This window comes from Doryrhamphus excisus, linkage group LG20 (genome assembly GCF_037039965.1).
Source record: "Doryrhamphus excisus strain RoL-2023G ecotype Guam linkage group LG20, RoL_Dexc_Guam_v1.1, whole genome shotgun sequence".
NCBI classification, from domain to species: domain Eukaryota; kingdom Metazoa; phylum Chordata; class Actinopteri; order Syngnathiformes; family Syngnathidae; genus Doryrhamphus; species Doryrhamphus excisus.
Genome location: NC_136376.1, coordinates 7342668 through 7360664, shown reverse-complemented (window position 1 = coordinate 7360664; position 17997 = coordinate 7342668). Strand labels below are relative to the sequence as shown.

The 17997-nt window shown below is 41.8% G+C and overlaps 1 protein-coding gene across 1 annotated transcript; it reads left to right on the top strand.

Annotated features, from left to right (window-relative positions):
* The first annotated feature begins 5633 nt into the window (after nucleotides 1–5633).
* LOC144894411 (uncharacterized) lies at nucleotides 5634–6945 on the top strand. Its single transcript, XM_078787419.1, has one exon. It carries the CDS (start codon nucleotides 5634–5636, stop codon nucleotides 6396–6398), a length of 765 nt encoding a protein of 254 aa, XP_078643545.1. The 3' UTR covers nucleotides 6399–6945.
* The last annotated feature ends 11052 nt before the right edge of the window (nucleotides 6946–17997 follow it).

Here is a 17997-nt window from a genome sequence, read left to right as displayed (position 1 = left end):
GAGGACATAGTGATTTGTTTGCTATTTAGCAGGCTACTTCCTGCTTCACGGAGGATGAAATGATGGAAGGTTATGGGACACGGCCATTTTGGACTTGGAGTTGGGCTGAGTTAGGGCCCTATAACATTTAAACATCTAATAGACAACATAAAGTCTGTTTTTTCATTAGCCACGTATACATGGAACCAAATATTCTAATTGAATTCGGTTTATTTGCTCAAACGGAAAGAATGTAACCTTTGTATACACCTCATTCCAAAAGAAAAGTGCCAATCCGAATTAACATATAATCGGAATGACAGGGGTGGAATATTCCTTTCCCCAATCCGATTGAGGTATCTTGTACTCGCTCAAACAGGAAGTTGTCAGGGTGCGTTCTTCTTCGTTGTGTTTTTCTTCTTCTGTTGTTTATTAGCGGTTAGCAAGCAGCTTTCGTGTGCATTACCGCTATCTGTGGAACAGAATCTAAACCCTTCTATACTTTATTCAAGTCCAGTTTTTTTCTTGAAAAATAAAATATATATCTATATAAAACAGGTCGCGAGTTTAATTATAAAATATTAGCAAGATTTAATTTTATCTTTTCCTGTTTAAATTTATCCCAGGTGCATTCTTTCAGCACATGTTCAGATATGATGTAACACGCAGCTCGAGGTTCTTCGGTGTTAAAAATGGAGGCGAGCAATCGGCACTGGACTGCTGCGGAAAGTTTGTTTTTGATTCAAACTAAATTTCAAGACTGGACAAACGGAAGACTGGCAATACGGAGTTATTCCAACAAGTGGAAGAAAAACTTGAGGAAGTCGGTATCACGTGATGTTGGTGTTTACGCTTTACTGGGCATGCCCCATTGACTATTCTGGTTGATTATAGCGGCACATGTAGACAGGAGATTGGAATATTCCTTTCCATGTAGACCATTGCTTTGGGAAAGATTACATTTGGAAAGATCAAAAACTCTGTCAATGGCTACTGTCAATGAAAAAAAAAACCCCAATGACCATTAATTTCATATTTGTTTTACAGTGTGATTGACTGAAGCAAAAATATTAAATTCTCCGGGGGTCCTGAAAAGGGAGACTTGTAATCTTCTCATGACTTCTGCCAACTTTCATCTTACAACGATATTTTTGGTCAGTGCTACACGTCTGTCTAGGTGGTACACTTAAAAATGCTGGGTTGTTTTTTTGACCCAACTGCTGGGTTGAGCCTGTTGGGTCATTTAATTGGGTATTTTTTATTGAATTGGGTATTCTGAGAACCCAATTCGCTGGGTTCTCTCTGTTGGGTGCTAAGTTATTATAAGTTATTATGTTACAATAAAAATAAAAATATATAAATATTTATAGATATGGTATATTGGCAACCCAACTTGGTGGGTTGAAATAACCCAGCAGTGTAGTAAATATGAACCCAGCGTTGGGTCATATGAACAACCCAATTGTTGGGTTAAGATAACCAACCCAACCTGTTGGGTTAAAATAACCCAACATGAGGTTGGTCCAACATTTAACCAGCCCTGGGTTGGGAAACAACCCATATTGGGTTGTTTTTAACCCAGCATTTTTAAGAGTGTAGCTGGCTTTCAAAGCACATTTGGAGTTGCTGACCATTGTCAGATCCGACATTTCTTTCCATCTCTAGTCCATTTTCTTTTCGGTCGAAGAATTCCACCAGCTTTCCTACGAGCGTCAGATTTTTGTTCGCGAGATGCCCTAACAAGTGACTGATATACTGCCACCAGTGGTGCGAGGCGGTATTGCAACTGACTGTCTCACAGATAACAGTACTTATATCTCGTCTGTCAACGGCATGTGACCCTCGAGGCCCACGGGTGCAGAACTAAAACGTTTTTTGTGGCCCAAGTGTGGGCCGCAGGCTTGTGGTTAAGAATCTCTGGTATAAGGCATTAAAAGAAGATTCAATGGAGGGGTGATCCACTCGGAAATGGTTTTCGATGGAAAAGGCAAGGTGTTTTATCGATATTTCATCTGGGTGCCTTGAAACTGTATTTTTTTTTTTAAACGGCTTCCAGAGTGGAAAATCTGAAAATGCCAGTTCGACAAGCAATTTGCTGCTATTTGAAAACGATGATGTCACCCACTTTGCATTGGATCTCATTAAAACTGCCACTACCTCCTCTATACCGCATACAACTGCCTCTTTATTATTTCCCCATCTGCAGATCTGATAGTAACATTCAAATATTATTTGAACCTAATGTTGTTTTGATGTCTTGCATTTAAAGCAGCGTCTTATCCAATCAGGCTTCTTGCAGTGTCTGAGCCCATGCAGCCATGCATAATGCTATCATTTATCACTTTCTACGGGCACCGTCCCCGAAAGACTTATGTGATTAAACCTCCACTTAAGAGACCTCGCCGAGATCTGTAGACTCTTAATAATAAATCGACCCACGTCTAACCTCCCATTCCTCCTCAAAAGTCATTGGAGGAGGGTCGCAGTAACTTTCAGCAAATGTATCTTTGAGGCCTCTTTGGGTTTTAAAGTTGCTTGACTGGAAAGTCAATAGTATAGTATAGTATAGTATAGTATAGTATAGTATAGTATAGTATAGAAAGTATGTAGTACAATGTCATTCAATCGAGTATGACCTTTGAGGAACTTGTTGGTGTTATTCAGATATTCTTCTAGCAGGGTCATAATCCTTGTTAATGATGTCGCATCGGTCCATTGTCATGGCAACCGCATCTCTCTCGGTAACCAAGATGGACTTTGACAACTGGACCATTCTCTTTCGACACTGACTTATCGTTACACCGTGATCCAGCTTAAGTGGATATATTTTACATTCACGCATCTCAAATGTATACGATCAATTTGCATATTGAACTCAAAACTGAAATGCGACAAAATAGAAAGCAGTGAAGTGTTCAAAAGTGTATTCATGAGTCAAATTACATGGGGAGTAAAACAAATTCATACATGTTGGCAGGTCTGCACTAATATTGATATTCATCCCCTGCCTCACATCCCAGTATTTGAGAAGCACTGGTCTACAGCAACATGAAATTGGGGGAAGCCAAACATGCTGGAAAGTAAACTTCGAGAAAACGCATGCAATCTTTTCTTTGGGAGAGAAACAATATAAGTTGTCCACAAATGCATCATTCCCTGACAAATACTTGGTACTTATAACCATAGGCTAAAATATTATTATGCCAAAGATGCCAATATTTTGACCATGCTGTATGGAATATTGGCCAGGACTGTAATCCGAACATTCATTCATTCATTCATTTTCTACCACTTATCCTCATGAGGGTCGCGGGGGTGCTGGAGCCTATCCCAGCTGTCTTCAGGTGAGAGGCGGGGTACACCCTGGACTAGTCGCCAGCCAATCACAGGGCACATATAGACAAACAACCATTCACACTCACATTCATACCTATGGACAATTTGGAGTCGCCAATTAACCTAGCATGTTTTTGGAATGTGGGAGGAAACCGGAGTACCCGGAGAAAACCCACACATGCACAGTGAGAACTGCAAACTCCACACAGAGATGGCAGAGGGTGGAATTGAACTCGGGTCTCTTAGCTTTGAGGTCTGCGTGCTAAACACTACTTCACCGTGCAGCTGAAAATATTGGGTTATTTTTCGAAGTTTACAAAGACGTACAGAGCAGTAACACCACACTGTACATCCAGCTAATACTTTACCCACCTGGCAAGCTCACATCTCTGCTAGTTAAAAGCTTTCCAATCGCACGTGAGTCGTATCGCATTTCACTCTAAAGAGCCTGCGGGAAGCAGAGCCGTTTGCCCTCAGCGGGAAAACACAACGCGTTTATTCCGGGAATGTCGGCGAGGATGAGGTGATGACTGGCAGAGGTGATGGATGGACACAGGCCAGAGTGCAGCGGAACAAATAGCTTCTGGTGGAATTAGTTTATCTGCCATCGCCGTGTGTCTATCTCCAGCCTGTTCTCTCTGGGTCGCCTGTTTGCTGCCGCATCCGCTCGTGCCACCATCTGGCCTTTGAGATGCTTACGTAAGTGAGTTACCTACAGGAAACAAAGTGGACCGCATTAGTGCGGCGCTTAAACCGGCCAGTTGATAACATGCCTCCACTCTTTAGTGGACAAAAACCCTGAATGGTGTCCTTTCAAGTGATACAAAAATGAGAAATGTATGATGTAATTTCACTTTTGCTTGATGTTTTTCTGCACTCCCGGCAAATGAGTTGATATACATTCATTCATTCAGTCATTTTCTACCGCTTTTTCCTCACGAGGGTCGCGGGGGTGCTGGAGCCTATCCGAGCTGTCTTCGGGCAAGAGGTGGGGTACACCCTGGATTGGTCGCCAGCCAATCACAGGGCACATATAGACAAACAACCATTCACACTCACATTCATACCTATGGACAATTTTGAGTCGCTAATTAACCTAGCATGTTTTTGGAATGTGGGAGGAAACCGGAGTACCCGGAGAAAACCCACGCATGCACGGGGAGAACATGCAAACTCCACACAGAGATGGCCATGGGTGGAATTGAACCCTGGTCTCCTAGCTGTGAGGTCTGCGCGCTAACCACTTGAGTTGATATACATTCATTCATTCATTTTCTATCGCTTTTTCCCCACAAGGGTCGCGGGGGTGCTGGAGCCTATCCCAGCTGTCTTCGGGCGAGAGGCGGGGTACACCCTGGACTGGTCGCCAGCCAATCACAGGGCACATATAGACAAACAACCATTCACACTCACATTCATACCTATGGACAATTTGGAGTCGCTAATTAACCTAGCATGTTTTTGGAATGTGGGAGGAAACCGGAGTACCCGGAGAAAACCCACGCATGCACGGGGAGAACATGCAAACTCCACACAGAGATGGCCATGGGTGGAATTGAACCCTGGTCTCCTAGCTGTGAGGTGTACGCGCTAAACACTCGACCGCCGTGCCGTCCGAGTTGCTATACAATCCATCTTAAATGTCATCAATCATTTCAAATGTTTTTTTGTGTCCCTTTATGAGTGAATACATTATCTTTACTGCCATTAAGTACAAAGTTCAATTGCATTTCAGTGCTGCTGTTCTCTTTTTTTTTAGCTATACATCAATCATATACACTTATGAATGGTCCACCTTTAAAGTTTCCAACAAGCTATTGCCCACATGCTTAAAGATTCACCACAGTACATATAGTAGCTGCCAATGTGCACTTGACTCTCAGGCTGCTTTTTTCTACTATATATGCAATTTTTATGCAAATTTAAGTTGAACTGCCATAAAAAAAAAAAATATGCAACACACCGTCGGCTGCAAAACGTCAGAGACAACTTGTCCTTGCATTCGCATTGGTTGTTTTTCCATGAAGGGAAGAAAGAAATGCAAAACTTTCCTCAACATTTTCTTGTCACGTCACTTCCTGTGTTGACAGACCGCTCGCGCGCGCGCTCGTTGGTTTAAGCTAGCTCCGTTCATTCCGATCTTCAACAGATCTTTTCTTCTAGACTTTTTTTTCTCAAACAATATTTTAGTTTTCTTCTTTTATAAACTAAAACGACTGACTCGACCAAGCTTGCTCGTTGAGTTGGACTTCCAGCGGTGTCACCGGAGTTGCTCTTCAAGTTTCCTACTAACTCGCCGATCAACAAGAAACGTGAGTATGGCTTCTTGCAACTCCTGCTCCCTCCTCCTTGAGAGGCTTTCCCTGCTGGAGGAACGTGTCCGCCAACTAGAGCAGAGTAATTTCGTAACGATAGATGTGGCGGGCACACCGGATAGCGTAGGTTGTAGCCAACCTACTAGTCTGGTTAGCATTAGCCCTAAGCGGCTGGCTAACCGCGGTGAGCCAATTCAGACGCATAACAGTTTTACTCCCTTAGAAAGCCCCACTATGTCACAGTCTACTGGCTCCCGCACATTAGTTATAGGTGACTCCATCACCCGTAACATTAAGCTCAAGAACCCAGCCACCGTAATGTGTATTCCTGGGGCCAGAGCACCCGATATTGAAGCTAGCCTTAGGGAGCTGACTCGCAACAGGTCCAAACACCGACATAAAGCAAACAACACTAGTTTCTCTGATATAGTGATACACGTCGGCTCCAATGACACTAGGATGAGGCAATCAGAGATTACAAAAAGGAACATAGCAAGGACTTGTAATCTTGCTAGAAAGATGTGTCGGCATCGAGTAGTTGTCTCTGGTCCCTTGCCTGCGAGAGGCAATGATGAGAGGTATAGTAGATTATTCTCGCTAAACCGGTGGCTGGCTGGCTTCTGTAACGAACAGGGTTTTCAGTTTGTAGATAACTGGCCTTCCTTCTGGAGGAACCCCCGACTGTTTGGTAGAGATGGCCTTCACCCTAATAGGGAAGGTGCTCTTACCCTTTCCAGAAATATAGATTACTGTTTAAGTCCCACATGACATCCTGCACTAGAACAAGTCGGGGGACAGGTGATTAGCGAGCCTGTCAGAATGGGTGTGGAGTCTGTAAGGTTATGGCTAACTGGCGCTATGCCGGACTTGAACAATACACATAGCCCTTTCTGTAGAATAAAGCGACATATTATGCATACAGATTCACAACCCATAAATGCACCACAGTCTGTCTTGCCTTCTACTGAGGTAGGGCCTCGTGATAAACTTGAACCTCCCTCTTGTACTAGTGATGAGTCAACAAACAACTATCAGACCCCTATGGTATTGACTTCTTATCGTGTGTACAACAAGTCAAAATATGGCATGGGTTCTAGACGGAGCAATCTTGTTAATATTACTACTATTAATTCTTTGGGAGTGAACTGCCTCAGTCAGCCAACCTTTACGAAAATTGGTCTTATGAATATTAGATCGCTCTCCTCAAAGGCTGTGCTCATTAATGATCTGATAAGAGATCATAATCTCAACATAATCGGTCTTTGCGAGACCTGGTTAAAACCAAACGATTTTATATCCCTTAATGAGGCATCTCCACCTAATTATTTGAGTTCTCAGGTTTCACGTCCTAATAGGAAAGGTGGGGGTGTTGCCCTCATCCATGAATCTGCTCTTAACCTCAGCACGTGGTCAAAATCTGAAATTAAAACATTTGAGGTCCTCGTTTTGCGATCGACCGCATCATTACCATTTTATCTAGCTCTTCTCTATCGTCCTCCTGGTCCGTACTCGGGCTTCTTGGATGAATTTTCTGAATTTATTGCAGACCTGGTAACCCACGCAGACAATATTGTACTCATGGGTGATTTCAATATCCATGTCAATTCTCCTGATGAGTCCCTTAGTGTGGCTTTTCAGACAATAATCGATACCTTTGGTTTTGTTCAATTAATTAATGAGCCAACTCACATCAGTGGTAATACCCTGGATCTGGTTTTAATTCGAGGTATTAGGACCTCCAACGTAACAGTCCTCCCTTACATAACCACTGTGTCTGACCATTACTTTATAACATTTGAAATCTTGACCCAATGCCAGCGCTTGGACCGGAACCAGTGCTCTAGCAGTCGTAATATTAGTTCTTCGACTGCTACTGCACTTGCTGAGTTACTGCCCTCAGTGGTCTCCTCCTTCCCTTCCTATAAGGGTCCTATAGACAACCTTACAAATGATTTCAACAAGGTGTTATGTAAAGCTCTTGATACTGTTGCACCTTTGAGATTTAAGTGTCATGCCAAAAGACTTACTCCCTGGTTTACAGCTGAAACTCGAAGGCTGAAACAATTTTGTCGGAGATTGGAGCGCAGATGGCGTGCAACTAAACTTGAGGTCTTCCGACAGGCATGGGGAGATAGTCTGACTAAATATAAACAGGCTCTTGTTGCGGCAAAAAACAACTATTTTTCTAGACTAATTGACCTCCATAAAAATAACCCTAAATACTTATTTGACACAGTTGCATTGCTAACCCAGAAGAGGACCTCTCCTAGTAGTTCCCCCTTCTCAGCCGACGAGTTCTTGCGATTCTTCGCAAATAAAGTTGAGCTCATCAGGAAGGAAATAAAGGACACCCTACCGCCAGATGGGCTTAACATGTCAACCGCCATGACCGCTGCTGGGACTACTTCCAGCCTCTGTCCCACTAGTTTCTCCTACTTTGAGGAAGTATCTCTGGATGAGCTTACAAAACTTGTCAGCGCAGCAAAGCAGACAACATGTCTGCTTGACCCGCTTCCTGGGAAACTTGTTAAAGAACTGTTCCCAATTTTAGCCCCCTCACTCTTAAATATAATTAATCTATCACTCTCATCTGGCACTGTGCCTGCAGTTTTCAAGACTGCAGTGATTCGACCCATGCTGAAGAAACCAACCCTCGACCCCGGGAGTATTTCCCACTATAGGCCGGTGTCTAACCTCCCATTTCTGTCCAAGATCCTTGAAAGAATTGTAGCACAACAGCTCAATGACCACATGGCTTTGGGTGATCTTTTTGAACCTTTTCAGTCTGGTTTCAGGGGAAACCATTCCACTGAATCAGCCCTTGCAAAAGTGACAAATGATCTTCTTCTTTCTATGGACTGTGACACATCTACAATATTGTTATTACTTGATCTCAGTGCTGCTTTCGACACTGTCGATCACTCTATCTTACTGGAACGCCTTCAAACATATGTTGGTGTTACTGGTCCGGTACTCTCTTGGTTTAAATCTTATCTTGAGGATCGGACGCATCGTGTCGTCTGTGATGATATGACTTCAGAGTTCTGTGATGTCACTTGTGGAGTTCCACAAGGTTCAGTGCTCGGCCCTCTTTTATTTAACATTTACATGTTACCGCTTGGCGACATCATTCGCAAACATAAGATTAGCTTTCACTCTTATGCTGATGACACTCAGCTTTATGTCTCACTAAAGTTAACTGACCCGCACGACTGCTCTAATTTGGAGGCTTGCCTCATTGATATTAAACATTGGATGTCCTGTAACTTTTTACTCCTGAACTCTGATAAAACTGAGATGGTGATTATCGGCCCTGCTAAACAGAGCCGCCTGTTTAAGGACACCACTCTGAGTTTTGATAATAGTATAATTTCCCAAAGTGACTCTGTAAAAAATCTGGGTGTGATATTGGACCCGACTTTATCCTTTCATAAACACATTAAGAATGTTACTAAAACAGCATTTTTTCATCTTCGCAATATTGCAAAGATACGACCTATTCTATCAACTTCTGATGCAGAGACCCTAGTCCATGCATTTGTCACGTCTCGCCTTGACTACTGTAATGTACTGCTTTCTGGTCTTCCAATGGCGAGTCTCAAAAGCTTACAGTTAGTACAAAATGCTGCAGCGCGACTTCTTACAAGGACACGTAAGTGTGACCATATTTCACCAATACTAGCCAACCTGCACTGGCTCCCAGTTCACTTAAGATGTGACTTTAAGGTACTGCTTCTGGTTTACAAAATATTACACGGGTTGGCACCTTTTTATCTGGTGGACCTAATTGTACCCTATGCTCCGTCTAGAAACCTACGCTCACAACACGCCGGTCTTTTGACTATCCCGAGAGCCAGAAAGAAGTATGCAGGCTCTAGAGCCTTTTCCATTCGGGCCCCAACGTTGTGGAATGATCTACCTGTTAATATTAGAGCTGCTACCTCAGTAGAAATGTTCAAGTCCCGACTTAAGACTCATTTCTATACTTTAGCGTTTTGTTAAAAATATTCCCCGCCTGCTTTGACTGCCGCTCCTTCTCTCTCCCATACCGCCCCTCCGGCTGAGGGGGCGGGTCCAGGAGAGGCTGTTTTGGAAGTCTGCCTTGACGAAATTGGACATCGGACGTGGCCTACCTTGGAGGCGCTGCAGCAGAGGGATAGTGATCATCTCAAGACCCACGGCTGCCCAACTGTCCTAATGGCATCACATCTTGGACCTGGACTATTATACTCTATGTTTTTATTTAACTGTCACATGTAAACCTCTCCACATCCATTGCAGCCTGGTCATCCTAGAAGGGGGATTCCCCCATCTGCGGTCCCTTCTCAAGGTTTCTTTTTCCCTAATGGGTTTTTGAGTTTTTCCTTGCCCTGATGGGGGTTCAGAACAGGGGATGTCGTCTGTCGTCTATTGTCTGTCTTCTACTGTTGCCTGCTTGTTAAGCCCTTTGAGGCTCTTTTGTGATTAAGGGCTATATAAATAAACTTGACTTGACTTGACTTGACTTGTCACCATGAACACAAAGTGGATTGTGTGTGTGTCCATGGGAGGTGAAGAGTACACACACATTCACAGACAGCAAACTTTAGTCTGCAGATTGCACACCACTCATTTGCATATAACAAAGAAGTGCCAGAATAATGTCTGGTCACCCGCGGGAGCAGGGGGGGAAAAAAACGCTTTGAGAGGCAAGTGTGGATTTCTCAGGCTTTTATGTTTGCGTCAGCGTCCGTCCACGGGGAGAAGCGGCGTAATGACAAAAGCGACATGTCTTTGTGTGTCTGACAAAACACAGAAGCCAGCAAATTACGGCACACTAATGAAGAGCAACAGTCTTGCTGGGTCAAATGTTCACTTTGTACATGCGATACTGTACTGTCTTCTACTACTACTACTACTACTACTACTGCTGCTAAACATGATATACAAGTTCAATAAAAAATTTAATTAAATACAAAATATAATATTCATTCATTCATTTTCTACCACTTTTCCTCACGAGGGTCGCGGGGGTGCTGGAGCCTATCCCAGCTGTCTTCGGGCGAGAGGCGGGGTACACCCTGGACTGGTCGCCAGCCAATCACAGGGCACATATAGACAAACAACCATTCACACTCACATTCATACCTATGGACAATTTGGAGTCGCTAATTAACCTAGCATGTTTTTGGAATGTGGGAGGAAACCGGAGTACCCGGAGAAAGCCCACACATGCACGGGGAGAACACGCAAACTCCACACAGAAGATGGCCAAGGGTGGAATTGAACCCTGGTCTATAATGTCATAATTTCTAATATATTAAATAATGTGGTTTGTTGTTTGATATCACTTATCCTGAACTCATCATTTATTATTTTATAATTTATGAAGGTATTCTCTATCATTTCATTACAGTGGGAGGTCTCACTTTACAAAAGAGTGTACAGAAATACAATAAAGTAGTTACTGAGGAACTAATGAAGAACTATTGACTAAGGCACATGACTTTAGAGTAGTTACAGAGGACATAATGAAGAGCTAATGACCAAGGCAAATATCGGTATACAGAAATACAATACTACTGTATTTCAATACAGTACTTACTGAGGAACTAACCAGTACAGGCACATATGTTTAGTGTACTTACTGAGGAACTAATGAATAACTCGTGAAAAAGACATATACGTTTAGAGTAGTTACTGATGAACTAACAAGTATTGTTGTTATTAAGGAACTAAGAAACATGTGTTTAGAGTAGTTACTGACAAACTAATGAAGAACTAATGACTAAGGCATATGCATTTAGAGTAGTTACTGGGGAACTAATGAAGAACTAATGACTAAGGCATATACGTTTAGAGTAGTTACTGATGAACTAACAAGTATTGTTGTTATTAAGGAACTAAGAAACATGTGTTTAGAGTAGCTACTGACGAACTAATGACGAACTAATGACTAAGGCATATGGATTTAGAGTAGTTACTGGGGAACTAATGAAGAACTAATGACTAAGGCATATACATTTTGAGTAGTTACTCAGGAATTAACAGGTATTTTTGTTACTGAAGAAGTAAGTCACATGCATCTAGAGTAGTTACTGCGGAACTAATGAAGAACTAATGACGAAGGCACATCCATTTAGAGTAGTTACTGAGGAACTAATGAATAACTAATGACTAAGACATATGCGTTTAGAGTAGTTACTGATGCACTGGCAAGTAGTGTTGTTACTGAGGAACTAAGTCACATGCGTTTAGATTAGTTACAAAGGAAGTAATGAAGAACGACTGACTAAGGCACATGCGTTTAGAGTAGTTACAAAGGAACGACTGACTAAAGCACATGCGTTTAGAGTAGTTACAAAGGAACTAATGAAGAACTAATGACGAAGGCACATACATTTAGAGTAGTTACTGAGGAACTAATGAATAACTAATGACTAAGACATATGCGTTTAGAGTAGTTACTGATGCACTGACAAGTAGTGTTGTTACTGAGGAACTAAGTCACATGCGTTTAGATTAGTTACAAAGGAAGTAATGAAGAACGACTGACTAAGGCACATGCGTTTAGAGTAGTTACAAAGGAACGACTGATTAAGGCACATGCGTTTAGAGTAGTTACAAAGCAACTAATGACTAAGGCATACACATTTAGAATAGTTACTGAGGAACTAATGAACATCTAATGACTAAGGCACATACATTTACAGTAGTTACTGAGGAACTCATGAGTCGAGTAGAGTAGTTATTGAGGAACTCATGACTAAGGCACAAACATTTAGATTAGTCACTGAGGAATGAACGAACATCTAATGACTAAGGCACATGCATTTAGATTAGTTATTGAGGAACTAATGATTGGAGTTGTTACTGAAGAGCGAAGGCACATACATTTAGAATAGTTACCGCGGTATGTTTCTCATATAACATATAGTTGTTCCTGTGTTGAAGAAGTACCATTTGAGGCATGTTTAGCTTCGTTTTAAGCATGTTCCAAATAAACTAAGCCATGATCCTACTTCTGTGACAATATCAATCAAAAAAGATCTGTTGTGGTCACACCAGACCACGCTCCTTGTCAACATTCTATTGCTTGTTCTTTGGAAACATATATACCAGCGTTCTTTTTATCCGTTTATGAACATCTCGCCGCATGATTAATGCACGATGTTGAGCTTTTATTAAACACGGCTCCAAAAGATCCATTTAATTTAGTCCTCAGAGGTGTGTGATATTCCGAAGCCTCGGCGGACGTTTCTTAATCTGGCGTGATAAATGAGCTGCACTCTTGAGGAGAGAGCACTTTGGGAGCACCAACGCGCCGTCTAAACAGATTAGCAAGACTTATGAGTAAATAGCGGCGGTGGTGGTGGGGGTTAGTATGGATGGGGGGGACAAAAAAGGAAAAAAAAAAAAAAAAAAAACATTCTTTTTAATGGAGCTTCCAGGAAGGAGAGTGAAGTAATGCGACACAACTGTTTCTCTTCCCGTCACTCGCTGATGAGAAATAAATGAATGAGATTAAGCTTTGAAAGCTGCCGTAGCGCTCGGTGTATTTCTGATGCGTGTAAAAAGACACTGCGATGTAGCAATTGTGCACACATCAACGATATGACCTTCTTTTAAAGTGGTCTTTTGACCAATATAGAGTGAAATATCACATCAATATTGGAAGCGGGCTGCAATATTGGAATGGAGTGGTTAGCACGCAGACCTCAAAACGAGGAGACCAGGGTTCAATTCCGCCCTCGTCCATCTCTGTGTGGAGTTTGCATGTTCTCCCCGGGTACTCCAGTTTCCTCCTACATTCCCAAAAATTAATTCATTCATTAATTGGCGACTCCAAATTGTCCATAGGTATGAATGTGAGTGTGAATGGTTGTTTGTCTATATGTGCCCTGTGATTGGCTGGCGACCAGTCCAGGGTGTACCCCGTCTCTCGCCCGAAGACAGCTGGGATAGGCTCCAGCACCCCCCGTGACCCTCATGAGGAAAAGCGGTAGAAAATGAATGAATGATTGAATAGTGGAAGCACTTCCAAGTGTTGTGTTTGAATACGGCCTGCTAATAATAAAAAAAAAACGAAAAACCTACAAAACTATGTATCAATATATTTAAGCAAATGTTTTTGTTTATGTTTCTGCCTCATTCTCAAATCTAAACTAAACTCTAAACTCCAGACATTCAAACGTTGCATTCAGTGACATGATGTTTTCTACACTGGTTACGAGTTTAAAGGTGATTGCAGAGGAGTTATTTCAAAATAAAGCGCAGTGTTAGTTTAAGCCTTAGTGGAGATCAACACACTATCCCTTCACAACTGGACCGCCTGCTTAAGTCATAAACTAGTCTAAAGCTTAAAGGGGAAGTGCACTTTTTTTTAGAATTTTGCCCATCATTCAAAATCCTTATATGATACATTAACAAATATTTCTTTTGCTTTTCTGTGCATTATAACACAAGAAAACCAGTTAAAATGAGCTAGCTAACAATACACGGAATACACTTATTTCGACTACAAAGCCTCTAACAACGTTGCATCTTTTGATATCCATGCTGTGATCATACATTAACACGTACACTGATCATAACATGTAGTATCTTGGCATATTTTGATGATTTAAAATACTACTGAAACTTCTTTCTTCGGCGCATTGATACACGTACTTATGCTACTTCCGTCAACAACAGTGCGATGTCCGCTCTCATTGGGATGGCTGTGTCTTCCAGCACAAGACGTGTGTTCCAGTCCACTTAAATACTCAATATACATGCAAACACAAATACAACTGCAAGGGAATATCTTACCTCTGTTTTAAATTAGTAGACTGTTTTTATATAATAATAAAATAATTCATCCATTCATTCATTTTGTACCACTTTTCCTCATGAGGGTCGCGGGGGTGCTGGAGCCTATCCCAGCTGTCTTCGGGCGAGAGGCAGGGTACACCCTGGACTGGTCACCAGCCAATCACAGGGCACATATAGACAAACAACCATTCACACTCACATTCATACCTATGGACAATTTGGAGTCGCCAATTAACCTAGCATGTTTTTGGAATGTGGGAGGAAACCGGAGTACCCGGAGAAAACCCACGCATGCACGGGGAGAACATGCAAACTCCACACAGAAGATGGCCGAGGCTGGAATTGAACCCTGGTCTATAATGTCATAATTTCTAATATATTAAACAATGTGGTTTGTTGTTTTTTTTAAGTGTGAAAGAGTCGGGTGTACATGACTTGAAAAATAAAATTGTCTTTGTCACTACTTGACCCGAGACATGAGAGCATGTGAGACAACATATTCCACTATTTATGATTTGAAACATAAAATGGCGGAAGCCAAGCGTGGAACGAGGCCATTAAAAGGTACAGAAGTTGTTAGTGATAATTGGCAAAAGTGTCATGTCATAACCACAACTAACTACTGAATTATCAGCCGGAACTAAACGCTGTTGTGTAGATAAGGCCGAAGGCTTTTTCTTCCATCTTCAATAACAAACTTCATGGCAATTACCGACATTATACTAATTCATTAAGAAGTCAATTAACTGACATTGGTGCGATAAGTACTGCTAAGCATCTGCCGTAAAAAAAACTCAACACAATTAAACACGGGATGGGTACTTAATTAGATACACAAAGTTCCAGAACCTTTCGAAAGCATAACCCAGTTGGGTTGTTTTGAAATAAACATGTCTCATTTGCGACCATTTCCATGTTAGGTGTTAGGCCTCTGATTCGATTCCCACTCATTGCAGTAGAGTCCAAAACTGCATCCCAAACACATTCATTCATTCATTCATTTTCTACCGCTTTTCCTCACGAGGGTCGCGGTGGTGCTGGAGCCTATCCCAGCTGTCTTTGGGCGAGAGGCGGGGTACACCCTGGACTGGTCGCCAGCCAATCACAGGGCACATATAGACAAACAACCATTCACACTCACATTCATACCTATGGACAATTTGGAGTCGCCAATTAACCTAGCATGTTTTTGGAATGTGGGAGGAAACCGGAGTACCCGGAGAAAACCCACGCATGCACGGGGAGAACATGCAAACTCCACACAGAGATGGCCGAGGGAGGATTTGAGCATCCCAAACACAGATATCCAAAATTGTCACTAAGAGCGTTGGGATGAGGTCCTGTAAAAGTCTAGTCACACTAGCAACAAAATGAGTTAGAATGACATCGGAATGAAAATTCCTGGTTAATTCCCGGATATTCAACATATGCATTAGAAAAATTCTGACTGCATTTTGAATACATTTCAAATATTCAGACCCATTCTTGTGGCTGGCTCATTTGGAGTTCAAATGTGTTCCAATTGCATTCTAAATATTCCCATGGTATTCCAACAGGATTCCAATCATTCTGATCACATTCAAGGTGAAGCCGAAACGACAATCTACTTCAAATCCTTCCAGAATGGCTGCTAAAGTGCAGGAATGAAACACAAATGCATCACAATTGCTGCTGGAATATATTTCCATACTAAAATAATTAAGCTGGAATGTTGTCATAAACTTTCAAATGCAGTCGAAATGTCCCAATTTTCTCTGGAATGAATCCGGATGTAATTTCGGAACACCACATAATCACCATTGAAACGTCGCTTTATGCACATCACGTTATGTTGCAATGGAAAGAAAATCAGCTCAGGTGAGGAACTCCATCACTGGCTTCCAGCATGGACAGGGCGGAGGTGCTACCACCCAGGAAGTCCCCGAAGAGCAAGATCAATTTCCTGATGTTGCACCTTCAGATCAGACTTTGGGCAATTTGAAGTGCTTTCTAAATATTCCGACTGCATTCCCATTTTGTGGTCCAACTACAATGTCAGTATTCATGTGGCGGCAGCTTTGAACATTTATAATTTCAGATGGCTCCGTTTGATTCATGTTGATGCTCAATAAATGTGACGGGGGGGATAACCTAGACATCACCTCTTGGTTTTTCTCCATGTCGACTCGACCCCCCCAACGCACACACACACAAATATTCATTGTTGGTTCCTTTCCATTCCGTTTTGTTTGTCATCTGTTTGCGTTCTCATCAAAGCTCGCAATTCATCTTGTTGTTGATCACAGATTTAATTCTGGCTGGCGTACGCTCATTAGCATTTGCTTTGTGAGTGCCATCACAACAAATATTTAGCTATGGATTGTTTTGCTTCTGTTTGACAGCACATCATCAGCGATGGTGTTGTGTTTGTGCGCTGGCAGGATTGGATGTGTGTAATGATCGTTTGGTCCGCTGGGATCCTGTTGATTTAATTGAGATCAACTTCTTTTCATGCTCTTTACTTTTTTAGATGCCATCAAATTCAATGTAAACGTGTAATTTCCTTCATGCGCTCATCAAGCTCACATTGTGTTATTGTCCTCATGGTGGCATCATGTTCTCATAGACCTTTTCATCATCCTCTTTTTGGCTAATCACCTTTGCTCTAATTGACCTCTCATCCTCCTCCGATCACCATATCATTTAACTCTACTCATTTTCATCATTCTGTTGTCATTCTCTCATCATTTTCTCATGGTCAAAAACATCTCATCCTCTCTCAACACTCGTTTTGTCATCTTGTGCTCAAATAATCTTCTCAATCATCTCATTATTGTCTCAGCTTGTCATTGTCTCATCATCGACCTTACATAGTTGTTGCACTGTCCTCATTGTGTCGAAAATCCTCACATTTTCCTTCTCATAGTCGCTCTGAAAAACTTCTCATCCTCCTATTTTCATGTTTCTCTAGTCATCCCGTCATCATACTCTCATGATTGTTTTCCCGTCATCTACCTCTCATTGTCTCATCACCTCTAAGTCAATCATTCATCTTGTCATCAACTTTTTACTGTCACTGTTCTCATTCACTTACATATCTCATGTAACTTATCATATCTTCCTGTTATCATATCATTGTCATCTTTCTCTTATCATTCCTCTACAAACCTCACATTGTCGTCTCATCATTTTCTCATGGTCAAGAACATCTCATCCTCTCTCAACACTCGTTTTGTCATCTTGTGCTCAAATAATCTTCTCAATCATCTCATTATTGTCTCAGCTTGTCATTGTCTCATCATCGACCTTACAGTTGTTGCACTGTCCTCATTGTGTCAAAAATCCTCACATTTTCCTTCTCATAGTCGCTCTGAAAAACTTCTCATCCTCCTATTTTCATGTTTCTCTAGTCATCCCGTCATCATACTCTCATGATTGTCTTCCCGTCATCTACCTCTCATTATCTCATCACCTCTAAGTCAATCATTCATCTTGTCATCAACTTTTTACTATCACTGTCCTCATTCACTTACATATCTCATGTAACTTATCATATCTTCCTGTTATCATATATTGTCTTCTTTCTCTTATCATT

Excerpts from the sequence above, each read along its gene's own strand:
- LOC144894411 (XM_078787419.1), top strand. The coding sequence starts at position 5,634 with ATGGCTTCTTGCAACTCCTGCTCCCTCCTCCTTGAGAGGCTTTCCCTG.